The sequence below is a fragment of the Syngnathoides biaculeatus genome, chromosome 5 (assembly GCF_019802595.1).
Source record: "Syngnathoides biaculeatus isolate LvHL_M chromosome 5, ASM1980259v1, whole genome shotgun sequence".
In the NCBI taxonomy this organism is placed as follows: Eukaryota; Metazoa; Chordata; class Actinopteri; order Syngnathiformes; family Syngnathidae; genus Syngnathoides; species Syngnathoides biaculeatus.
The window spans coordinates 31,310,933-31,338,090 of NC_084644.1; the positions used below are offsets into that span (position 1 = coordinate 31,310,933).

At 42.3% G+C, this 27,158-nt stretch overlaps 2 protein-coding genes across 2 annotated transcripts in view; one reads left to right on the forward strand and one right to left on the reverse strand.

The window, feature by feature from the left end:
* The first annotated feature begins 4,219 nt into the window (after nt 1-4,219).
* On the forward strand, nt 4,220-5,451 carry LOC133500725 (actin, cytoplasmic 2-like). Its single transcript, XM_061819807.1, has one exon. The coding sequence runs from the start codon at nt 4,303-4,305 to the stop codon at nt 5,428-5,430; it is 1,128 nt and encodes a 375-aa protein (XP_061675791.1). The 5' UTR covers nt 4,220-4,302; the 3' UTR covers nt 5,431-5,451.
* Nucleotides 5,452-18,424: 12,973 nt separating this feature from the next.
* Nucleotides 18,425-27,158, reverse strand: part of si:ch73-22o12.1 (nectin-2) — a 156,930-nt gene continuing 148,196 nt past the window's right edge. The window contains exons 7-10 of the mRNA XM_061819765.1: nt 20,544-20,679; nt 20,399-20,456; nt 20,179-20,259; nt 18,425-19,167 (exon numbers count right to left, since the gene is read on the reverse strand). Coding sequence (XP_061675749.1) covers nt 18,961-19,167; nt 20,179-20,259; nt 20,399-20,456; nt 20,544-20,679 — 482 coding nt within the window. The 3' untranslated portion in view covers nt 18,425-18,960. The remainder of the gene's footprint in view (nt 19,168-20,178; nt 20,260-20,398; nt 20,457-20,543; nt 20,680-27,158) is intronic.

The window sequence follows — 27,158 nt, forward strand, 5'->3', positions numbered from 1 at the left end:
CCTGCGACCCTCGTGAGGTTAACCGGCAAAGAAAATGGATGGATGGATGGATGATTAAAACATCTGGGAGGGATAAAAAAAAATTGACCGTCTCTCTATATAACATATTTTTACCTATTTTGGTGCATCTGGAATGTATCTCATGTAATAAATCAAGGTTCATCATATAAGCATAACATGGTAATTTAACAAAAGAAAATTGTAATTGTACAAAATCAAAGGCATAATTTCCTGATCATTTTTGGGAATAATGAAATAGTTGACCATTTTAGAACAATAACGTTGCTTATAAACTTGAATATGCATGTCGCTCATGATATGTATGGGGGGAAAAGGATCAAATAGAAAAGAAAGAAAACATTGGTAGTATTTGTACAATCGGAACACATTTCCTCAGGTTCTTTCTAAATCACATTTCCGTCGTCATTGTCGCTGGGCAGATTTCCCTGGGCTCAATCCAAATTGCCCTATATCCTTTTAAATTCATTGGTGATGGAAATTTTTACAGTTATAATATTTACAGTTCAAAACAGAGGTTTACACACACTATATAAACCCCCCACTATCTGTCATTAAATAGGACTACACTTTTCTATTTTCAGGTCAACTTTTATCATGTACCTAAATTACTTCCATTTGCAATATACCAAAATAATGAGGATTTTTTTTTCTGACAATTACATTTTTCATTGAGAGAGAGAGAGACATGGGACCAATCATTGTTCTGAGTGTCATTCTGAGTTAAAAGCGAGCCACTGATTGGCTGCCTGCTGCAACATACAGAAATTGACAGCTTTTTCCAAATAACATACGCTATCATCAACAGCACCTTCACATCGATGAGCAGCACATTTACTGTACCACCAAAATGTAGGCTGTTGTGCCTGGCCAGTGGCCAGCGCATATTGCACTTAGTGTATATTGACACTGGCGTATTATTTATTAATTTTATATAACAGGTGTGAGCGATTAATTCATCTGGACTACTGCTGAGTGAGATAGCAAGCCCGCATCTGCTTATATTGTAAAGTCTGGTAAACAGGTCAATGGCTTTTTTTTTTTTTTGACATACAGAATTTGTCACGTGACTAAAACCAAAAAATAATGTTGTATTACACGCATAAATGTGCAGGTGTAGCAACGTAGGTCAATAGCATATCTCAAATTTTTCCTGCTCAAATGTCGCTGGATGAAATTTGCAGGGCTCAATTGAAATAATACCACAGATGAGGAAAAGAATCACTAAATGTGTACCAATACATTTTCACCAGTTAATGATTATTCCGTGTTAAATATGAATCCATATTGCTACATTGGATATACTGTATATGTTGGATGAGTGATGAAGTCCATCTCCATAAGGGAAACATTTATCCTTGGGCAATTATGGAGGCACTGCCCCGTCATGGCCACCCGTGACAAAAGACCCTGGCGAGTGAAGGTCGCCGTGTCGATGACAAGACCGTTTTTACATCCTCCCTATTCAATTCGCTCCTCGTCGCATTACTCATCACAACAAACACACACACACACCTTGTATGAGTACAGCATGGAGACACATGAGGCACTACATTAAGTACACAACTTCACAGCTCATGACATTCAATGTGACAGAAATTTAATCAACTTAAATTAAATTACATTTACTTCTGGTAGTGTAAAATTGGATTGTATGATATTGGAAAGTGTTTTCTTATATTCTGCTTAGCATGACAGGGGCCTTTACATCAGGTCCACATTTATTGAAGGGAATTGGATTTTTTTATTTTTCTCTTGGACAGTATTTCATTTTTATTAATTTTTACATTTACTTGTCCTCTTGCCCGAAGGTAGCTGGTGTAGGCTCCAGCACTCCCGCAACCCTTGTGAGGATAAGCGTCTCAGATAACGGGTGGATGTATAATGCCTTCCTCATTTTCATTTTTTTTCCCTGTTGTTATGGTTTAAAACTAAACTGGATTATACTAGATGGTGTTTCAAATATTTCCAATATTTTCCTTCTCTTGGGAGGGGCAACTTCATTAGGTACACCTGAATAATCTTGTATCCAATGCGCATACTTTTTAATGTTATTCTAGTTCATTTTACTGCATTTTATTTTTATTGTTGATATGGTGTTAATAATATTGGCAGCATGGTGGTTCAGCTGGTAAAGCAGTGGCCTCACACTTCTGAGGACCTGGGTTCGATCCCGGCCCTGCCTGTGTGGAGTTTGCATGTTCTCCCCGTGCCTGTGTGGGTTTTCTCCGGGCACTCTTGTTTCCTCCCACATCCCCAAAACATGCAACATTAATTGGACACTCTAAATTGCCCCGTCGGTGTGATTGTGAGTGCGAATGGTTGTTTGTCTGTATGTGTCCTGCGATTGGCCGGCAACCAGTTCAGGGTGTACCCTGCCTCCTGCTCGCTGACATCCGGGATAGGCTCCAGCACTCCCCACGGCAAAGAAAATAGATGGATGGATGTACTTGAATGTTTCTAATAATTTGCTTCCCATGGAATTGGCCTTTACGTTTGAGTGTTTATGAGCACAAATGGCTGGCCCAAAATAATTGATAAAAGCAAAGTATGACTAGACACTATACTATGTGGTATTTATAAGTGAAGCAGATACTTTTACATTGTCCAGGCCAGTTCTTTTCTTTTTTTAATATTCATTATTCACTATTGCCTGAAATCCAAAAAGTGGGAGTACATTTACATCTTGAATGTTGGCCACAAATTAGGCCGCCCACCGCATGTCTGGTGTCTTCTTCTTTCTGCTCACAAGTGCACACAAAATGCATCTGGCCTAAAAGTGCTTAGTCGCAAATCAATGACGACTACAACAAGAAATGAACGTGCTTACTTCAAACTGTTTCTCGCTCCTATTTGAAATTTGCCGTAAAACTGACACAGCAGATAACATTAAATATTGCACATTTAAACAACAGGATACAAGACGAACTTCTATCTTCATGCTCACATATAATGTGACAAGCAATAGTCGGGCTAATTGAAATTAGCAGTGACATAACAGTAATGACAAAACCTTCAAACAACTGCTACTTGAACACAAAGCGAGCAGCAACATGCACCGATTTTTAAGTGATCATTTTGTCATGGGTGTTTACACCGTGGATACAGGCAAGACTAAAGGGGAGAGAGACAAAAGCAGCTTCAAGCAAGCTCGCTTGCCTCTTATTTGGAGAGCTGTACGAACGAGTGTGGGAACGAATACTCAATATGTTTGTGTGTGTCTAAATGTGTTTAAAGTGTGTGGGAGGGGCAGTACAAAAAAACCTGCTATATTTGTCTCTTTGCATTGCCGATTTTCAACTATTGTGGGTGGGTTTGGAACATATCGTCCACCTTAAAGTGTAAGAAATGCCTCATACGGTCTGTCCTAAGGTTTATGAAGTCTTGTGACTTGGCACTTTTTGAGTAACACTCGAGTTTGTGCCCGTTCCTCTTTCCTCTCATTTCCTTGGGAGTCTATTTTTAGCTGGCACTCGACGTCTTATCGGCCCACATATAAGCGAGCGTCTTCCTTACATGCACGACGCACATCTTGCGCTTTGCGTGAGGCGATGAGCGAGGTGGAGGCGATGATGAGACGAATGGCAGATTGGCTAATCCACCCCAACCGCCGCTGTCCTCTGAGCCATCCCGTGATGCTTCCAAGGTTATACATGCCAACACATGGATGGCGGGGTTTACAAGCAATCCCCCCACACACACACGGACAGATTTATCCTTGACAAAGCATGGGGAGGGGGAGATCGTCACATTTCCATTTTAAGAGTGACATACATGCTACAGCACTATAGAAGAGGGCAAGAGCGAGGTGACACGCAAGGACATGACACATAGCCCCGAACACATCACCCGCATCTCACATGAGCAATTCGTTCATTGATTTCTATTTGAGCATTTCCCAGGATATACTATTGAATGCACAATTTTTAATGTTTTTTTTTTTTTTGTATTTACAGGTATCCTACTTCTTATGTCATTTTAAATATTTGATGTATTTCTATTTTTAATATTTTACAGATTTTTCCCCCCGTTTTAGCTCTTATGTTTCGATTGCTTGTTTAGAGATTACTGCTGAAATGTGAAGCACTCCATTTTTTTCCACGTTTTTATTAAAGTTGATTTTTTTTTTAAATTATGTAGTTGGAATGCAAAGGTAATATTTTTGATGATTGTATTCGTTGTTTGCATTAAAATAATAAAAGCAAGCGTCGAGCTTGGAAGCCTTGGCTCGCGCACCTCGCAGTCAGCACCGAAGAGAACTCGCTCGCTCACTCACACTGAAAAATGGAAGACGAAATTGCCGCCCTGGTTGTGGACAATGGATCCGGTATGTGCAAAGCCGGCTTTGCTGGAGATGACGCCCCACGTGCTGTCTTCCCCTCCATCGTGGGAAGGCCCAGGCATCAGGGTGTGATGGTGGGCATGGGCCAGAAGGATTCCTACGTCGGTGATGAGGCTCAGAGCAAGAGGGGCATCCTGACCCTCAAGTACCCCATTGAGCATGGCATCGTCACCAACTGGGACGACATGGAGAAGATCTGGCACCACACCTTCTACAACGAGCTGCGCGTGGCCCCCGGGGAGCACCCTGTGCTGCTCACTGAGGGTCCCCTCAACCCAAAGGCCAACCGCGAGAAGATGACCCAGATCATGTTCGAGACTTTCAACACACCCGCTATGTACGTGGCCATCCAGGCTGTACTGTCCCTGTACGCCTCTGGCCGTACCACCGGCATCGTGATGGACTCTGGAGACGGCGTCACCCACACTGTACCCATTTACGAGGGCTACACGCTGCCACATGCCATCCTCAGGCTGGACCTGGCAGGTCGGGACCTCACTGACTACCTCATGAAGATCCTAACAGAACGTGGCTACAGCTTCACCACCACTGCTGAGCGTGAGATCGTGCGAGACATCAAGGAGAAGCTCTCCTACGTTGCTCTGGACTTCGAGCAGGAGATGAGCACAGCCGCTTCCTCCTCATCCCTGGAGAAGAGCTATGAGCTGCCCGACGGCCAGGTCATCACAATCGGCAACGAGAGGTTCCGCTGCCCTGAGGCTCTCTTCCAGCCTTCCTTCTTGGGGATGGAGTCATGCGGCATCCACGAGACCACCTTCAACAGCATCATGAAGTGTGACGTGGACATCCGTAAGGATCTGTACGCAAACACCGTGCTGTCAGGTGGCACCACAATGTACCCAGGTATTGCTGACCGCATGCAGAAGGAGATCACCTCTCTGGCCCCCACCACCATGATGATTAAGATCATTGCTCCACCCGAGAGGAAGTACTCTGTGTGGATTGGTGGCTCCATCCTGGCTTCCATGTCCACCTTCCAGCAGATGTGGATCAGCAAACAGGAGTACGACGAGTCTGGCCCAAGCATCGTCTACAGGAAGTGCTTCTAAAGACTGGCCGACACCCCCCCTCCCCGCTATGCTTTTTATGCTCATGAATGTGGTCTCTCACCTCTTAGTTCATTTTTTTGTAGAATGTCAAATTATATTAGTAGGCATATTCCCCTATCCTATTGATGTATGTGAATCCATTTAATAAATTTTATTTTTTTTCCCTTCTTTGACTCTATTTCAAAGTGCAGATAGCATACCGGTCAGCTGCGAGGTGCAAACCTGTGTGACTTCGATTGAGGTTGTCTTGAGCAAAAAGAGCTTACATAGCCAGTGTATTCACTCTTAAATTAGTTCGTCGATAGAGCGAGAATAAAACAAAACAAAATTACGTTGGCCTGAGTGACCAGGTTGGATAGGATTAGAAATGAGCTCATTAGAGGGACAGCCAAAGTTGGATGTTTTGGAGACAAGATTCGAGAGAGCAGACTTCGATGGTTTGGACATGTTCAGAGGCGAGAGAGTGAGTATATTGGTAGAAGGATGCTGAGGATGGAGCTCCCAGGCAAAAGAGCGAGAGGAAGACCAAAGAGAAGGTTTATGGATTATATAATTTTCCAGAATTTAAACGTCTTAGCATTAATGATTAAATAAGATTAGTTTACATATCACTGTGGAGTCAAAATAGGTATTTAATTATTACCACATATATATATATATGATATAAAAGAATTACCTTTACACAATATATTATTATTATTACTGTATTTAAATGAAAAACATTTACATAATCTGCTCAGCTACTGTAAATTATTTTATTTTATAGCTACAATACATGCTTTATATGAATTAGATACAGTACACTAGAAATACATTTATACAATGTATTATATATATATATATATATATATATATATATATATATATATATATAATATATATATATATAATATAATATACAATGGTGAGGTGTGCCTTAGGTGTGACAGAGGAATTTAAGGTGGAGGTGGGACTGCATCAGGGATCAGCTCTGAGCCCCTTCCTGTTTGCAGTGGTAATGGATAGGCTGACAGATGAGGTTAGACTGGAATCCCCTTGGACCATGATGTTCGCAGATGATATTGTCATATGCAGTGAAAGCAGGGAGCATGCAGAGGAACAATTGGAAAGATGGAGACATGCACTGGAAAGGAGAGGAATGAAGATTCGCCGAAGTAAAACAGAATATATGTGCGTGAATGAGAAAAGTAGAGGGGGAAGAGTGAGGCTACAGGGAGAAGAGATAGCGAGGGTGGACGACTTCAAATACTTGGGGTCAACAATACAGAGCAATGGAGAGTGTGGTCAGGAAGTGAAGAAACGGGTCCAAGCAGGTTGGAACAGCTGGCGAAAGGTGTCTGGTGTGTTATGTGACAGAAGAGTGTCTGCTAGGATGAAGGGCAAAGTTTACAAAACAGTGGTGAGGCCGGCCATGATGTACGGATTAGAGACGGTGGCACTGAAGAAACAACAGGAAGCAGAACTGGAGGTGGCAGAAATGAAGATGTTGAGGTTCTCGCTCGGAGTGACCAGGTTGGATACGATTAGAAATGAGCTCATTAGAGGGACAGCCAAAGCTGGATGTTTTGGAGACAAGATTCGAGAGAGCAGACTTCGATGGTTTGGACATGTTCAGAGGCGAGAGAGTGAGTATATTGGTAGAAGGATGCTGAGGATGGAGCTCCCAGGCAAAAGAGCGAGAGGAAGACCAAAGAGAAGGTTAATGGATGTGGTGAGGGAAGACATGAGGGCAGTTGGGGTTCGAGAGGAAGATGCAGGAGATAGGCTAAGATGGCAAAAGATGACACGCTGTGGCGACCCCTAACGGGACAAGCCGAAAGGAAAAGAAGAAGAAGAAGAAGACACTAGAAATACATTTAATACAGTTTTTCAGTATTTGAAATGCTTGACATTGACAATATCTTTGGGCTGATGACTTGAACAACTTTCTTTTTACAAAAATGAAATCGCATTTTCTAATCTGCAAATAGTAATAATAATCAATATAGTTAATACATATTGCAGTATTACTATGTCAGGAATGATTCAAAACACTAATTTGTAATGCCATTAATTACTGTGCTTTATGGTATGCAATTTTTGCAACTTTCCCCGACCTTTCAGGCAGCCAAAATGAACAAATATTTCCTTTTTTTTTCTTGCCATATTAGAGAGTAAAGTAGACATACTGTAATTGCATGTCTGCTCCCCAGATAACCCACAATGCAGCAGTACAAGTCTGCGGCATCCAGCTGTTCGCGGGCGGCCGCTGTATTAGCCACTTTATATTGCCCGGGGACATGCAGAGTGGCTGAGCTCAATTAGGATTAACTTGTGCCATATTAAAATAGACCTGTGGAGTCCGCCCACGTCAAAAGGTTAATCTCAATCTGTGTGACGCGGAATCAAGAGGAGTTTTATAATTACTAGGGATGCTATTTTGTCCTTGGACCATTTCCTGCGTGGACATGTGGACTTTTAATAATAATCCAAAAGCGAGCCACAGGAATCCAGAAATTAAGCTGTTACAGTATTAAAAGAAGTGGAAAAGAATTCTTCCTACTGCATTCAACTGCAGCCCTCACATTCACTTAGTAACACAGCAAGTGAACAATTACAGAACTACATGCCACCCTTTTATGTACCTACCTACCAGTAACTAATTTATTACGGAGAAAGCGGTTTCAAACAAAGTACCCAAACTACTTTAGCGACAAACCTCCAATCCGACGACCTCAAAAATCAAAACTACCGACGGTCCCTGCTTATTTCCTCACCTACCGAAACAAATCACAAGGCCATCTACTTAACCAACCAAACGACTACCTATTTTATATAACTAACTAAACAACCAACCAATCCTAACCTACTTTCTATATCAACTCATCCACTTTCTACTTGTGTGTGTAGCACTTTAAATGGAAATGACACCCCGCCTCCCCATCTAGACAACTAAACTACAATTTACTCACAGAATAAACGAAGTAACTACCTACTTACATCTTACTTATCAAACTACTTTCTTCAGCAACGACCCACCTTTCTAAATACTTGCTGAACCAACTACGTATCAAATATATCGGCAAATTTGTGAAAGGGTATCAGGGGAATGGCCAAACCACTACCCTGGACGGTAGGTACTGCCTCTGGAAGCAGTTCCACAGCTCCTCTGCATTAGATGCCAATTAGACCAAGCATTGAAGCTTTAAATGTGTCATCGGCATTTGCCAGTCCGTTGGATTACTGCATGTTGGATTCTCCGCTATTGTGCGTAAGTTCACAAGCCTTGTGCGGAGCATCCATTTGTCACAGCGAGCCTGAGCCACTTCCATCTTGTTACTTTTTGTTCACGTTTCCAAGTTTGCCTCGTATTCGTCGGACCTTGTACATGCTTTTCGATCTTGCCTGTAGCCTAGCATTTTTTTGCTTATTGGTGTACGACCTTGATCTGGAATAAAACCGCGCTTAATATCATGCCCTCACCTCGGAGTCCTACAATTGGGTCCAGCCCCGTACCTCGTGCCCATGACAAAGAGTACTGGTAATGCTACCTACAAACCGACCTGCCTATCTACCGTCCCACACCTGTCAACCGACACACCCACTTATTTTCCTCCCAAAAGAAAATGACCACAGGAGATAACCAAGCAACTAAGCTACCTACAGTAACCAAGAGCCGAGCCATCTTCCCATTTATTTATCTACACAATTACTACTAACTACCCTATGAATTACCTACCCACCAAACTATCTAACTGCACAACAACCTTCCTAACTTGCGCGACATTCTGAATTACCTACCTGTAATTACAACAATGATCTCGTCTAAGTGCATTGCGTCATACTGACAACTAAAGTTTTGTGGGATGTCTCTAAAAGAGGTTAGTAACGTGAGAAATCTTGTTGTAGCCTGTGACTGTGTAACGTCATTCAAAGGCCATTTAGGTTGAGTCCATGTGGATTTTACAGTTATAACAATACGAGTCTTCTAATCAATAGTGACTGTGTAAGCAGAACAGCCTCATTAAAATGAGTATTTTTTTATGGCAAAAATAAGTGCAAACAAGTTCAGTTCAAATCTAGGCTTGTGTGCTCTCGTAAGAGGCCCGACACAATTAATCACTTTAATTTTTCTTTCCCCTTTCAGTGTTGTTAGTCAAACATTGCCTATCAACCAGTGGAACATATTTCTGTGCATGTAATTGTGATTCGACATGTTTGCACTTGTGCCCAGAAACGTGATACAAAATTCATATGAAAGGTGTGACAATGACGACGATAATGATGACGAAGCAAGCCAAGGAAAAAAAAAAAAAAAGTACAATAGATGTCGAGTTTAGGGTTCACTGCCAATAAACACCTTGATGACTGCTTTAATGTGCTTTGGCTGAGTCAGGAACGAAGCATTCAAAGGGAACCACAAGGCAAGCTATGAAACAAGGCAACTCGAGCTTTTCTTATCAAATATTCATCATTTCAATCCCTCCGTCAATGTTTCTGCTCTCAGCAAACGTATGGACTGGAAAAAAAGCCAAATGCATACTGTTCATAGCTATAAAGTGTATGGAAAGATAATATAAAAAAAGTATTACAGACGCTGTACTATAAACTAAACACTATACCGCTAATCAATACTAAAATGCGGCATAAAACTATGGTAAAAAAACAGATGCAGGTTTTTGTTGGACAATGACACTCCATCCATCCATTTTCCCACCACTTACAGTGAAGAAAATAAGTATTCGAACACCCTGCTATATTGCATGTTTTCCCACTTAGAAATCATGGAGGGGTCTGAAATTTTCATCGTAGGTGCATGTCCACTGTGAGAGAGAGAATCTAAAAAGAAAAATCCAGAAATCACAATCTATGATTTTTTTAATGATTTATTTTCGTAATACAGATGCAAATACTGTAAGTATTGAATACCTGAGAAAACCAATTTAATATTTGGTACAGTAGCCTTTGTTTGCAATTACAGCGGTCAAACTTTTCCTGCAGTTGTTCACCAGGTTTGCACACACTGCAGGAAGGAATTTGGCCCACTCCTTCACACAGATCTTTTCTAGATCAGATAGGTTTCTGAACTGTCGCCGAAAAACACGGAGTTTCACTTCCCTCTGAAGAATTTCTATTGGGTTTAGGTCTGGAGACTTGCTAGGCCACGCCAGAACCTTGATATGGTTCTTACAGAGCCAATCCTTGGTTTTCCTGGCTGTGTGCTTTGGGTCTTTATCAGGGTGAAAGACCCAGCCACCACCCATCTTCAATTCTCTGAGGGAAAGAGGTTGTTCCCCCAAATCTCACAATACACGGCCGTGGTCATCCTCTCCTTAATGCAGTGCAGTCGTCCTGTCCCGTGTGCAGAAAAACACCACCCAGATTCTTCACAGGAGGGATGGTGTTCTTGGGATGGAACTCATCATTCGTCTTCCTCCAAACACAGTTACTGGAATTATGACCAAAAGGTTCGATTTTGGTTTCATCTGACCACAAAACATTCTCCCATGACTCCTCTGTATGATACAAATGGTCATTGGCAAACTTAAGACAGGCCTTGACATGTGCTGGTTTGAGCAGGAGAACCTTGCCATGCATGATTCCAACCATGACGTCTTCGTGTATTACCAACAGTCACCTTGGTCCCAGCTCTTTTCAGGTCATTAACCAAGTCCTGTCATGTAGTCCTGGGCTGATTCCTCACCTTTCTAAGGATCGCTGAGACCCAGCAAGGTAATATCTTGCATGGGGCTCTCCTCCAATTGAGACTGACAGTCATGTTTAGCTTCTTCCATTTTATAATGATTGCTCCAACAGTGGACCTTTTTTCACCAAGCTGCTTAGCAATTTCTCCGTAGCCCTTTCTAGCCGTGTGGAGTTGTATTTTTTCTCTCGTGTCTTTGGTCTTGGCTATGTTGCAAGTTTGAATCTTACTGATTGTATTGGGTGGACAGGTGTCTTTATGCAGCTAATGGCCTCACACAGGTGCATCTGATTCAGGATAATACATGGAGTGGAGATGGACATTTAAAAGTGACTAACAGATCTTTGAGGGTCAGAATTCTAGCTGGTAGACAGGTGTTCAAATACTTATTTGCAGCTGTATCACACAAATAAATCATTAAAAAAAATCATACATTGTGATTTCTGGATTTTTCTTTTTAGATTATCTCTCTCACATTGGACATGCACCTACGATGAAAATTTCAGACCCCTCCATGATTTCTAAGTGGGAAAACATGCAATATCGTAGGGTGTTCAAATACTCATTTTCTTCACTCTAGTATAATGTTATAGTATAGTATATCATACAGTAGTGTATAGTAGTAGTTAAGTGTTAGTCAGATTGGACTGCTATTATTTTGAATACTACTGTAGTCTCTCTAGCGTGTCCTGGGTAATTCCCGGGGTCTCCTTCTGGTGGGACGTGCCCAGAACACCTCACCAGCAAGGTGTCTGGGAGGTATCCAAATCAGATGCTTGAGCCTCCTCATCTGGCTCCTCTCAATACAGAGGAGCAGCGGCTCGATACTGAGCCCCTCCCGGATGGCCGAGCTTCTCAACCTATCTCTGAGGGAGAGCTCGGACATCGGGTGGAGGAAATTCATTTCAGCGGCTTGTATACGGGATCTTGTTCTTTCGCTCAAGACCCACAGCTCGTGACCATAGGTGAGGGGAGGAACATCGATCGACCAATAAATTGAGAGCTTTGCCTTTTATTTTTGCTCCTTCTTTCCCACAACCGACTGATACAAAGTCCGCATCAGTGCAGACGCTGCACCGATCTGCCTGTCAATGTCCCGTTTCATTTGGTCCTCACTCGTGTACAAGAGCCCAAGATAAGTGACGACTTTACTTGGCGAGGTATCTCATCCTCGACCTGGAGGGGGCACAGCACACTTTTCCAATTCTGGACCACAGTCCCAAATTTGGAGGTGCTGATTCTCTTTCCAGTCGCTTCACTCTTGGCTGTAAACCGCTCCAGTGAAAGTTGGAGATCACAGCTTGATGATCCAAAGAGAACCACGTCATCTGCAAAAAGCAGAGCTGCAATACTGAAGCCACCAAACTTGACCCCCACTATGTCTAGAAATTCTGTCTGACATGGTCCTGGCGGTCCCAGCCCTGGCGGTGGAGGTCCCCTGCACACCTGTGCCTCATCAAGGATAATTAACCCCAGTATATTTAGGACCCAGCAGACGCATCCATGCTTCGTTCCCGCACTTCCTCGTTCCTGATCCTGAACCCCTGGGTACCGACCTGCCCCTGTCCTGCGACCAACCCCGTACACTTGACGCTCTTGATACTGCTGCTTACTCTGACTGACTCTCCGACTTACGACCTTGGAACGAATAAAGACCTTCCTTTAACTGCCTCCCTGTCTACCGAGTCGGGAATTTGGGTCCGCCCTAGCGTTTTGGTTATGACACTGTCTATAAAAGTCAAAAACAAAATCCATGTAACTATATTATTCTTTTAATCTGATCAACAAAAAATATTTACAAACAAGAGCAAAAATCTAAATTATATAGATACACTACATATACAGTATAATCTATATATGACACGTAGTTTTATAGTATATAATTTCATGTCTGGGATTAAATCCAATGTCGAAAATTTGAAGAAAAAAAATCCAACAGGTACAGTAGGTACAGTGTAAGTAGATTACTTTTGTTGGATGACATCTAAAAACATTTTTAATCTTTATACAAATGCACTAATATGAACAGCAACTTGTAAAATTGTGAAATTGCAATGATTGCAGACAAGAAAATTGCACTCAAAACCCAAACCTGGAAAAAGGCAATTTTGACCCTTTTTGTCTGTCAACTTCCAAGCATCTGACAGTTTTTTTTCTTTGTTTTAGATATTAGAAAAAAAAATGCAATTTTCCAACCGCATTGGGCTTGACGAAACGGCGAAAAACCATTCCCTGCAAAAGTGTTTTTTGTTAGATTTCGTGGCACATGTGGACCTAAGCAGGTGTGTGTCCCTTTTTTTTTTTTTTTTTTTTCAGAAACTTGAAAATGTTTAGCTTTTGTGAGAACGGTAGAAATGATGACATTTCATAAAATAAACCCCCATGGAAAAGTGCTTTTATTTATTTATTTGTGGATCCGCCTCAGCCCCATGAGTTGTGTGTGGGTGATTTCTCACAATTCTGGATCTAAAACAATTTTTTTTTCACCACGTGAATAATACGTGATTTTGCAAAAGCCCACAACCTGACAGAAATGCGGAAAAACCTCCATCTGCTTCCCATTCTCGGGTCCTTCCTTGCCACCTGGTGTGAGTAAATACCTGTAAGGTTCCCTGGTGCTCCTGGACAAAAGATTTTGTACTGCCTTGGGCCACGTAGGCCTAAAATTGAATAACACGGTGGTAACATGATCGGGTCACTGTGTGTGCTCTGTGTTCCCTTCTTCATGATCTGCTACTTCATGACAGTTTCAGACTGATACTCTTTTACAATGCGCCCACTATTGGGGATGTGCTTTGCAGTAGTTTGCTGCCTTCTCTTTCACTCCTCTCCTGCTTCAACCCCCCCCCCCCCCCACCGCAAAGGGATCTTCTCAAAAGCATCGCTCACCGCATTGCTGGCGCTGGTCCCACTGCCGTCCTCTTGTTCCCCTCTCGCATATTGCATCCTTCTGGCCTGGTGTTTCCACAAATAGTCGAGACGTGACGAACCGGGGAGTAAAAAAAAAAATAATAATAATAACATAAAAAGAAAGAAAAAAAAAATTAGATTTATTTTTTGAAATTGTTACTTATTGCTTATTACTTATCACAATGTTTAGACAGAACACTTAGCTACCTTTCTATGCATTATCTTGAAAGGTTTAGCAGGCTCCTTTCTTTGCAGCAGAAAGCGCCAAATAGTTGGAAAGTATTTAACACTGCCATTTTTAATCACCAAATATATTTCCAAAGGTGCTAATGACGTGAAATTTTCCCCGGGTGTGAACAATCCAACTATTTCTTACATACAAAGAAAGTAGAACACGTAAGATCATAAATCCTGTGTAATACTGTAATGTGAAATGACAACAAAAAAGTATTTTAGCTGTATGTATGGATTACTTGGGTTGTTCCCAAGATCTGGGGATAGTTTTATGTCAATAGCGCCTTTGGAAATATATGTATTTTAATATATTTAATATAATTTAGATAATATATCAAATGAGAAAAATGTTGACTCGTTAAATACTGTACTTATCACAGCTGCTCTATGTTGTGTGTAAAAATTCCCGTGTGGAGGAGTTTGTAAATGATGATTCGTAAATCAGCTGGGTTCCGTGTATGGGGGAAAAATAAAGATGAAACTAAAATAATAGCACTGACAGCTACTTATTGTATGCAATTTAACGAGAGGAGAGAAGCGCTACCTGATACTGCATAGCGCACAACAGCTACAATACGAAAACTAACAGGTCACGACTCAAGATAAAAGGGGAGTCACCTCAAGGCGTTTTACCTCCACAAAGCATAGATGCGAAGCAGATCTTTGGCTGGGAATGACTAACTCAACTACTGCAATCGTGCTAATTTCCAAGGAAATGTGTGGAACGCTTGGGCAGGTGCTAAGGAAGGGTGATTTGATATTGACGCCCCTAACTTCATACATATCCAAACAGATCATCTACTGTATTTGTCCAATTCATATTACTCATATTGAAAAGTTTAGCGTTTCCTGTGTAATATTGTTTTGTGAAAACCTAACATCAGCTAGCGTACCTTTGGCCCGTTGTTTCCTTCTTCACTTGGTTACACCTCTTCACTTCAGCCTACCTTATTTACACGTAGAACAACCGTTGGCTGGACGAGAGCTAAAGCATCCCAAGAACTACAGAGTCATATACGTAACATAAAAGGAAAATAGGGGCAATTTTAAAGCATCAACTGCTAGCTTGTTAACTGCTCTTTTAACACCAAGAGGAGAGACAATTGATGTGAGTAGGCTAGCTAATATTAGCTAAAACCCGCTAAAACTCATGGTTACTAATGTAATGGCGTGTTTTAAATCATTTCCAAAATTCTTTATTTTCGCATTAGCAGAGCGCCAATTGTCAAGTTTTTCGACTAACAATCAGTTGCACTGTCAATATTTATTATTTTATATATTTACTTTTCCCCCTTGCTGGTAGTTGGCTGCATCTGACCTCTGGGCACCTCACTCAGAATTTGCGATGGCTCGGTCGTGGGATGACTTCTACTAATAAGTCAAGGTACCATGCACATAGCAAGGCCATATTGAGTAGTCGCCCTCAAACATTCCACTTGGTTGTGATAAAACTGCTACTTAACCAATGACAACTTTGTAGCTCTTAAAATAGATGTCCAAGGTCACTGGGAGGGTCCCAGGCCTTATCAGGCTCAAGCAGGCCCGTTTTTATAAACGTGTGTGTGTATATGCGTGTGTGTCCGTGTGCATGGGTGTGTGCGTGCATGTATACTCACCAACCAAGCTAGCAGCATGCAGCCAAACATGCTCATCAGGGTCATGCACATGATGATGGTTGCATCAGGTGTGCTTCCACATTGCCGTTTCTTTGTTTGTCCATCCACACGAGTGGAGGTCACCCGCTAATTCTCCAGCCACCATCTTTCCAGGAAGCCCTTTCCGCCCTCCCGCGTGTCCCTCCGGGTTCTCTCAATCCTCACCTTCTTCTCTTCTGCCGCTATTTTTAACCGGCTTAGCGCTGCAGAAGCGAGCCGAGGTTTATTCTCGGCCTTGGTCGGCTACCTGCTTCGTGATTCGCAGTTAATCTCGTCAGGTTGCACAATGCCGTTGCCTAGATTTTTCTGGAGAAACATGAAATACAAGATGCAGTGAACGTTTCAAGTTCTTACGGTTGCCTTGATCTGGTTCCCTTTGCCATTCATCTGAACCGGGAGGAAGTGCTTGGACCTGTTTAGCCAAATGCGGGAGGAGGTTCTGCATTTACCGGGTGTAGGGTGGTGTTCGGTCCCTATCCTGCTAAAGTAGCAGGGGATTACTGTAGTATTTTACATTCACCTATAAACTCTCCATATAGGTTTTAAATTCAGTAATGTTCCAAAGAGAAAAAGAGAAAAAAATCAAAACACTTCAAGGCAATTTTTTGATTAAGCATTTTGATGATGTACCTTAGCTGGTTAAAAGAGTACCAGCATCTGGAATGGTGTCATTATTCATACCTGTAATGTTATTTGTATCGATATTTATGATACTGGCCCTGTGTTTACTTGGTATTTGATGGATACCAAATCTTACTGTATCACATAAACAGAGAGAAAACGATAGTATAAATCCTGGTATTGATATCCCCCCCCCCCCACCCCAAATTTGAAAAATTGCATCTTCCAAGCACAATGTCAAATGTCCTTTTTGCTGTTTTTTTTTTTTTTTCCACTTGTCTTAGAATGGAAGACGCCACTTGAATTGTATCTTGACTGGGAAACTGATTGCAATAGATTGATAGTGATAAGGCGGCACGATGGATCAGCTGGTAAAGCAATGGCCTCACAGTTCTGAGGTCCTGGGTTCAATCCTGGACTCACCTGTGTGGAGTTTGCATGCTGCCCCCCTGCCTGCGTGGGTTTCCTCCGGGCACTCCGAAAATGGATGGATGGATGGATGATAGCGATAATAAACATACAGACTTCCAAATACCGCAGTTTACTAGTTTTTCGAGTTACCAGCCATCATTGCTCTTTCACCAAGAACACTTGCAAGGAGCTGCTGTTGGCCACAACTCACGCCCAGACGTTCACGCCGAACCAAGCGACCATCCTGACTTGATCTTGATGTCCGTAACTGCAGAAGCCCAAACATTGAAATTCAACATCGAACTTCAATTTCATTGGGGGTTAACTCAGCAAGATTAATATTTGATGCTCATGTAGCAATATAAGGTAATACCGATCTTTTGTGCTTTTCTTTCTTTTGGCAGGTACACGTGACGCTTGCAAGATAAGCCTATTTGGCACACTCAGTCTCCAGGCAGGAAATGAATCATGCTGGTCTAAAATTGGCAGTTTTTTCATCTCACTGGAGGATGTGCAGCTTAAGATAGAAATAGATGACTCAGATGAGATTTGCGTGCTTTTCATCGGACAGCAACCATTCCCAGCTTTTAAGCAAAGACCCCTATGACAGTAAAGGAAAGACATCTGCTGTCCTTCTGTGCTTGATGTCACATTTCAAAGTGGCACTGTTCATAAATATTGAATTCATCTCACATTATTGTATTTGTCGAGCGTGAGGTTCTAAGGCTCCAAAGCCGCCTACGTTTTAAATCCATACTGCCATCGGCTGGAGAAACAGTGGAATTACTGCGAGGTCCAAAAGGACTTGGACAAACCTGACAAGTATCTTGAAGATAAGTAATTGAAGATAATACTGTGCCTTTGAATTTTAAGGATATAAACGTGGCATTTAATGTTGAGGAATTGCGGTCATTTCATGGAGGGTATCAAACATTTTTTGGAAAATGTGATAGAAACCACAGTCGATGAGTAAACATTTTCAATGTTCGGCAATGGCTCAGTTGATTTTATAAGGCAATCAAGCAAGCAGCACTTGAAGGCAGCAAGAAGGCACAAAAAAAAAGACTACAAACAAATTGTGATAGAGAATACGGTAGGTAACAAGACGTTTTGAAGGCAAACCAAAGGAATCGTCAATGTCCATCTCGGTGCCCTGATTTCAACCCCAAAGAGCATGTAGCACCAAGCGCTACAAACAGCCACGAAGTAAAGACCTGACAAAGCGTTTCCAAGAAGGAAATACATTAATTGGAACAGGATGTTAAAAATAACCTTGGGTAACGAGCCACATGCTGCTTCATCAGAAAACACTGGTGAATTTTGATGACAACAGAATGTTATAGTAATAAATTTGCTATTTTTCATATAATGACAGTCATTCTGCAATATTAAGTGAAACAATTTACAAGTTGAAATTGTTCACTTTATTTTGCATTTGAAATTCGTGAGGGTGAAAGGATATGGAAAAAAAAACATGGTAAACATTTAAAAACTATTTATTGGAAAAAGTAAATGATTAGCAAATAATAGTCAAATTTTCTTGACAAAAAAAAAACGGAATACAATCACATTGTCACAAAAGCACTCGAGAGGGTAAGGAAAAAATCCTTTAAATGATTGACCCGTTGAATCAGTACAGTAGCAGGTCGTGACTTTAAAGAAAATTAATCCTTCACTGCATAGGCAGAGATTGTATCGGATTTTATCTGGTAATCCAGATTTACCCTGTAATCCTTCTCGTCATGATACTAAAACGAAAAAGTTATGTTTAAAAAAAAAAAAAAAGTAACAGATACCATTGTGAAATAAAATGGCAAACTAAACGTTTCATTCAATTTGATGTAACATTATTTAAGTTAAAACACCCTCAAACAGCACCCCCCAAAAAAAGATTTTGTACTTTTGCTGGCTCAAAGTGGTAAAATTGATGAAAAAAATAAAATGGTGAATTTCACATTCTCAACTGACGCACACGCGCGCACACACGCACACTTCTGTACAGTGGAGCACGTCCACTTATACGAACATGGCAGGAGACACGAAGCTGTCCCCGCGGCCGATGTCGGTACCCCGACGATGCTCGTGGGGCTCGTTCCCGCTGTGCTCGTAAAATGGCGGCGCTTCGCTGTTGCCGGGGTCGTCCCAGCCAGAGGGCGCGGCGGCGTAGTAGTGCACCCGTCCCCCCTCGTCGCCCCCGTTGTCATCATCGTAACCGTCCAAGTCCTGCAAGAGGGAGGTAAAGCTGTCATTATGGAACAAGAACATGTTGGAGACTTGTTAAAAAAAATTAAATAAAAAGAATGCAATCAAGCAAGCGGCACGGTGGATCAGCTGGTAAAGCGTTGGCCTCACGGTTCTGAGGGCCCGGGGTTCAATCCCGGCCCCCGTCTGTGTGGAGTTTTCTTGCTCTCCCTGTGCCTGCGTGGGTTTTCTCCGGGCACTTCGGTTTCCTCCCACATCCCAAAATCATGCAACATTAATTGGACACTCTAAATTGCCCCCAGGTGTGATTGTGAGTCCAACTCTTTGTCTCTATGCGATTGGCTGGCAACCATCTTAGGGTGTACCCCGCCTCCTCCCCATTAACAGCCGGGATAGGATCCAGCACTCCCTGCGACCCTCGTTAGGATAAGCGGCAAAGAAAATGGATGGATGGATGGATGGATGGACGGTAATTAAGCAGTGAAACAGTTAGCACACATGCCTCACAATTTTGAAGTTCTGGGTTCGAATCTCAGCTGTGGCCTTCCTGTGTGGGGTTTCTGTGTTCTCCCCGTGCTCGTGTGGGTTTTCTCCGGATACGCCGGATCCCTCCCACCGTCAAAACATCCACACTTGGTTCGTTTCAATGAAGACTAAACTCTCCTCTAAAATGAATGGCTGTTATTCAAAATTTTAAATTAAATAAGCTCTCGGAACGATCGATAAGAATTAATTATCGTTGAATCGATTAATAAATTACTTGCTGCACCTTTAAAACACGTGAATTGAATTGTTGGTCACCGTTCTTTTAAAAACCAAGCTGTTATATATAAAGTGCAACTTTTCAAAATTGCCAACTGTCCCACGAGGTGAAACGCTAAATCTTTTATCGTTCAACACCGAATGTATTTCTTAAAATTTTATGTATTTATTTTTAAATGGTGTTAGGATTATCAAGGGATCTTTGGCAAAGCTTTCTCCTCGGCAGTTCTAAAAGTCCTGTATTCGATTTGTCCGAGGGTTATTTCTCACCGTGACCGGCTCTGCATCCTGGGTTCTGTAGTACTGGCTATCGAGGAGGCGTTCTTCGGCCGCGGGGGGGTTATTGGCCTCCTGCCGCACGCACAAACACAAACGCAGTCATTTTTCTAAAACAATGCTTCTCATCTCGTTCATTTATTTAAATGCAAATGTGTTGCACTGATTAAAATCCGCCAAGGCAAAATTCAACGGGTTCCTGGCAGAGACTCACCGGCCTGAGGGCAGTGTTGTTCTTCTTGGGCGGCGGGGGCTTGTGCTTGGGGGGGCCACTGGAAACGAGGACAAGACATCACGTTTTCTCAGCGCGTCGCCAAAACGGAAGGTCGGCTACCCGACGTACTACGCAAAGCACTCACTCTCCGTTGAGCTTGTTGGCGCGATGCTTGCGGTACATGACGACGGCCGTGCCGATGATGGCTGCGATGAGGATGACGCCGATGATGGCGCCGATGATGCTGCCCGTGGTGGCGCCTTTCTCGGGAAGACGAGTGCCTGCGGAATGGCAAAAGAACAATTGTACTTTTTAGCCCGCGACTGACTGATGAAAACTCAACCAGTCTAATAATTGATTAACATTTTGTTTTTTAAACTGATTTGAATAAAAACCTACTTTGGTTTGGGCTATAGCATGTTGATTCCGTTCCAAAGTAAAAGCAGAGCTTTTATTTTGATTTAACTAACTAACTAATTCTGCTATTATCGCTAGGTGCAACAAAGTGTTTGAATTAAGATTTTATTTTGGAAGAATTCCATCATCAGTTCTGTACAGTTCACAGACTGTATCAAGACAAGGTGATGCCGTTCGGCTTGAAGAATGCCCCAGCAACGTTCCAACGTGACATCGAGTCTGGATGGTGTCAAAGCCTACATGGACGAGGTCATCGTTTACGCCATTCAGGAGCTCTTCGAGAGACTGTCGGCAGGGAAAGTGCAAAGTGCAAGTTTGGAAAGGCCCGGGTTGAATTCTTGGGTCATGTTGGAAGCCACGGCCGGGTACAACCAGTTGGTCCTGATGTGGACGCTAATGCATGCACTGATGCGCTCTCCAAAGTAAAGTTGTGTTTGATACTTGTGTTGTATTTTCCAGTGTTTTCGTTTCTGTTTTTACTGTTTTAACATGTTTTAAGTGTGACTTAGTTATATTACAACAGAAAGTTTCGGGGGGGAGTGTTATGTGTGTATTTTTTTTCTCTGTTCTCTTTATTTTCCTATTATGCTTTTAAGTTGGGGCAGCACAATGTAACAGCTGGAAAGTGTTGGCCTAACAGTTCAGAGGACCCGGGTTCGATCCCAGCCGGCTGTGTGGAGTTTGCATGTTCTCCCCGTGGCCGCGTGGGTTTTCTCCGGGCACTCCGGTTTCCTCCCACATCCCAAAAACATGCAACATTAATTGGATTATTGACTATTGACCAAACTGTGAGTGCGGCTGTTTTGTCTCTGTGTGCCCTGCGATTGGCTGGCAACTAGTTCAGGGTGTACCCTGCCTCCCGCCCGTTGACAGCTGGGATAGGCTCCAGCACCCCTCGTGAGGATTAGCGGCAAAGAAAATGGATGGATTCTTTCAAGTTGTTATAATGCGGATCTTTGTGACACTGTTTCTTTTCATACTTTTAAGTCCTTATGATGAGACGCAGTTTCCTCTAATTCTCTTCCGTGTGATGTGAACTCTGTGTGTCCTTTGTGACGCAGAAGTCTCAAATGTTTCAAGGATTACCTATTTAAGGACGAGAAAGATGGACAACGAGGCTTCTTCTTACGACCTCACCGCTGCCCTGGGAAACTACGCTGCTTGGAACACTAACTACACGGACCCCTGCCACCTTTCATTTTTGGACCGGCTGGAACTTTCGCAAACTTGGAATACCCGCTGGGACGAACATTTGCTTGTTTGGAAACACTCGTTCAACAGTGGTGACTGTCTGTGTACGGAGAAGGTCAGAAGGCGCTACAGTGTGTCTTTGTAGCAAGAGTAAGACCAAAGAAAAAGTTGATGGATGTTGTGAGGGAGGACATTATGACTGAGGGTGTTAAGATGCACGAGATAGGCTTAGATGGAAAAAGATGACGCGCTGTGGCGACCCCTAACGGGACAAGCCGAAAGGAAAAGAAGAAGAAGACATCGTCAGTTCTGTGCTTATTTTTGACACATTTGCCAAGCACCTGCAGGTGTATATAAAATGATAATTGCCATTACCACACTAGCCTAGTTAGGAATGCAGCAAGTTATTCATTTCATAAGCGTAACCTCATTATAAAGTCAACGATTAGGACTAAGCATGCATTAGATTCCACTAAAACTACGACACCGTGACACAAATGGCCAGTATATTGCCATCCAGTGACGTCATTATGCTGCAGTTTTCCCAGGGGGATTATGCTAATGAGGTGCTTAAAGGGCAGGAAAGATGTGAAGATGACTTGATCAGAACAAAGTGTGTTGCAGCTAATTGGACAGGTCTTGATTGAGTGTTTTTGTGCCTATCTAATTACGTTTCTCCTCGAACAATACACGTCTTCTACTAAAAGTGTTTTCCTGTGTCGCACATTCAAAAGCATCTTCCCGCAATTTGCTCCTAAAAGATATTTATGGACCTTAATAAGTATATGAGCAGAAAACAAAATCTCATTTGCTGTCACGCAAAACACATTTATATATACTATTACGCTTCACTGTCCCATGAATACAATATCGCATTAACACAAAACATACATTTATATGCTGTATTAGTTTTTTCTCCTCAAACGGGGATGTGATGGTTGAACTGAAGCTGGGGATGAAAAGTACGCTATTTATTTTACAACAATCTAAGGATGTATACAAAAAAACAACTGACGCACACGCGAGTGTAATTATAAATAAGTAATTGAACAAGATCATAACCTAATTATACAAATGATGGATGTGACGATCATTTATCATTCATTTGACAGCAAAATGAGAAAAATCATGAAACAATCAATTTAAATCTCGCATTTCAAGTTATGCATATGATCCTTCCAGAACAATAATAATAGTTTAAGCATTACAAATAAATTATATTACTAAAATACAATCTAATAAATAAAAGCATGAGAGACAAAATTAAGTGTATTATGAAAACGGCCATTTACATTTATCGAATGAGTTTCCTTTATTAAAAAATATGGAAGTGTAAAACCCAACGCACATCAGATGATCGTGTTGGTATACGTAATAAAAACGCCGAACATCAAATATTACATTTTACTTTACTCCTTTTAAATGATCTTAATTTGCTCTGACTTGCTGCATTCATTTAATGGGTTTTCACCTACCATTGTAAAAGGGAAAGGTCCTTTTGGAAAACTATCATTTTTTTATTCAGTCAAGATATTGCTTTGCATTTAGATGCCCCCCCCCCCCCCCGGAACAATTTGCATGCGAACCTTACGCAACTCATGTCATGACGCGCTCATCTGCAGTGTCAACCGCCATCCACATGGCGGTGCTGTGCCTCCTCAAACGCACGCCAAGCCCTCACTTTGCCTCGCTTGGTTTTATTCGGACGTCAGCGTGTCTGCTCCTCATTGCAAGAATTGTCTTTTCATCAGGACACCCGTCGTCCTCCATTTGGAACCCACCGCAAAGAGGTCCCACTTCGGGGGCGCCACTTTATCTCAACAGGCGTCATTAAGTGCCCCCCCCCCCCCCCGTGTCCTAGCAGCTCACCTGGAAGAAGGCCGGTTGTACTCCCACCTCTTTGATAACCTCTGGAGGGAGGGGGCGACCACACCGGGGAGAAGGTCAATTTACAGCATGCAGGTGCAGCATGTCAACGTAAACCAAGTGCGACCCCCCCCCCCACCCCCCAACCCATTCCACACACACATACACTACATCCGCTATCTCTCTCTCACACACACACACACACACACCACACACACACACACACACACACACACACACACACACACTAGAAACTGCAATTTCCCCCAGAAATACTTTATGGAATAATGTATCTGGAAATGCCAGGAGATGCTACTGACTGACCCAAAATGAATTCATGACTATAACGCTAGATTTTTCCATCACAACGTATCACAATTTGCATACATCGAAAGTGGAATTCCCCTATTTGGAATTCTGCTACTAGATAGTAGAAAAATTCTGAGGTTTGAAAGATAATGTCACAGGAAGGCGGTGGACATTTCATTTTTTTTTCTTTGGCTTCTTTTTGGTCAACACTTATAAATATAAGCGATTACAATTACGGTTGTGCCACGTGATAAGTAACTCAAAACCCACGCATTACAAATCATCTTTCCCCATTGGAATGAATAAGAAGGCCATTAATCCGTTCCAGCACCCTCTCCCTCAAAAAACACTTTAGTGACTAAAAGTAGCACACCCCTAATACGCTACTGTAGGAAAAGAGTAATGATAAAATTAACTAGAATGAAAAGGAAATACAGTTTTAGCTACATTTTAGCCACACCATGTGCATCATTAATGAATGCGGTGGGCGCTGGCCCTGCCGAACGTAATAGGGCCATTGTGTTTTCTAATGTGAATTCCATTTGTAGATCCAGTCTATTGTCCACTGAACGTTGGAGAGGAAGATGAATGGACCCGGCATTCTGTTGGTGTTAGCTCTTTAGTTTAGCGTAAGTTACGATCCCTATTACCCCACCTCCGCTTACTCCTCTGTCATTTTACTCGGGAAAGTAAGTAAGTTACTTCGTAGGTGAGTGGGTCTCGCTTGAGCACTGAAGGTACGTAAATACTCGCGTGTGTCATAGTTATGAACTCAAAGTCACTGGATACTTGTGATTTCAGCAAATGCAAGCAAGCATCTGCTAATTGACTATTTTTGGTGTCATCAGTGAAGAGTTTTGGGAAAAATCATGACTGCCATAAGCTGATGCAGGAGCAGCACCCTGTCGCATGGGGTAGCTTTTCTCACTTCAGTTTTTAATTTTTTTTAATCAGACCTATCGGTGCATTTTGCATGCTCCCCCACAAATGTCGGCACCAGATGTTATCATACATTCCTCATAGTGCAAAGTACAACTGCAAGTAACTTACAGATTTCAGTGTCTACGGTCCATATTATTAAAAGCACTGGAGAAATTTATGCATGTAGGCGACCTTTGATCTCTTAGGTGGCATAGCATTAAAAAAACACCATAAAGGATACTTCCATGTGGGCTCAGGAGAATTTCAGAAATCCAGTCAATTAAGAGTTTGTTACATCTTGAGCCAGAACCCGCTATTGCCAATTTCAATAAACACATAAATCTGGGCCAGAGCTCTGTTTAAAAGGTTAAAGTTCCTCCTTGCTCCTGCACAGTGAGAAACTTGCCTAGGTACTCAACAGCCAATTCTGAAGGGTCGACCCTGTTCCAGTTTTATCTTACTTAATAGAGTAACGGTAGGATATAAAATAAGCTGCAAAACACCCTCCTTTCCAGCTGCTTCCTTAACGTTATGTCTGCTTTACACTTGGAATAACCGAGTTGTAATTCAACTGTCTTTGCGAGACAGGCAGGGTGTGTCGGTTTGACTATAAGATGAAATAAGAGTTTAAAAATTTAATGAGAATAATTCATGATTGTGTTTTTAATGTTACTAAAGCTGCTAACACTGCCTATCTGCACTGCTTATCCTCTTATGTTCTGGTCCGCGTCCAGTATTCCTTCCGTGTCTCCTGGTTCGCTCCAACCTCACCATCAAGCTTGTCCACCTGCTCATGCTTCCCCCTCCTGCCAGTTCCTTCCTCCTTTGGACCACCCTCACACATTGGAAATATTAACCTGGAGCTACTTCTAAATAAACCGCGCTCCTCCACTCCCACAATCTGTTTTGGGGTCGAGTCCAATACAAATGTGTGTGTGTGTATAAACACACACGCACACACACACACACACACACACACACGCACATGCACACATCCATCCATTCATCCATCCATCCATCCATCCCCTGGAGAAAGTTCTACCAGCTGACACTGCATAATAGGGAGCTCCTGTGTTGTATTGCATCATGGCCAGTGGCTCTGACATATTTACACAAACACTCAGCTCAGACGAGAGCCCTTTGACACTCACTCTATTGTTCCTGCCCTGGCAAACAACAAACCCAACCCACCTCAACCTCCCAACACACATGCACATATGCATATTTAATAGGTAGAAAGAAAACACAGTGCATCCCAGTGAAGAATGAGAAGGCAACTGAATCAAATGGTGTTTGTGGACAAAGTTCACATTCCAAGTGAACAAGTGAAAAGGTCGCTGAGGCTCCTTTGGGAGTTTCACTGTGAGGAGTGGCCTGTTTGTTGCACATTCATACCTTCCTATCCGTCCACTACGGTCCGACTTGTCACTCAACCATACACCAGCTCTCTCTCATGGGGCCCAGAGGAGGTGGTGGTGATGGAAGTGATGTTGGAAAGAAGTAGAGGAGGAAGAGATGAGGCTGGATGCTTGGCTGCAAGTGTCAGAAATGATTGCAGATCCACTTGAGCAAGTTGAAAATGCTGCCAGGCTATTTGATGCATGGATGTAAGGGAATACTTAAACTTTTATAACCTCCAGCATTTGATGTGGTCATATCCATTTTTTGTTTCTCAGGATCTTTCAATCCTATAACAGACTTTACAGTCACTGTAGGACAGATAAGGGATTTCTGTGAAATTTGGGTTGATTACTGTCGAGTTAATTTGACATGGCAGGATGTACTCTTAAGTCATGTGGAGTTTGGTAACGAACCTAACACAAAATGTGGTTTTTTTCCCCTCACCTTAAATCCATTTGCTGGATCTGGTGGGTCAGTGCCATGCCATACTTGTGCCCAATTCAAGCGTATTCTAACAGCAAAAGGGGGAAAAGAAAATCCTCAATTAGATAGCAAGCTGACTGATAGGCCAACTAACCAAACCCCGCAAAATCTATCCATCCAATGAACTGACAAGTAAATCAATCATCTGACATAAAAAAAAATAAATAAATAA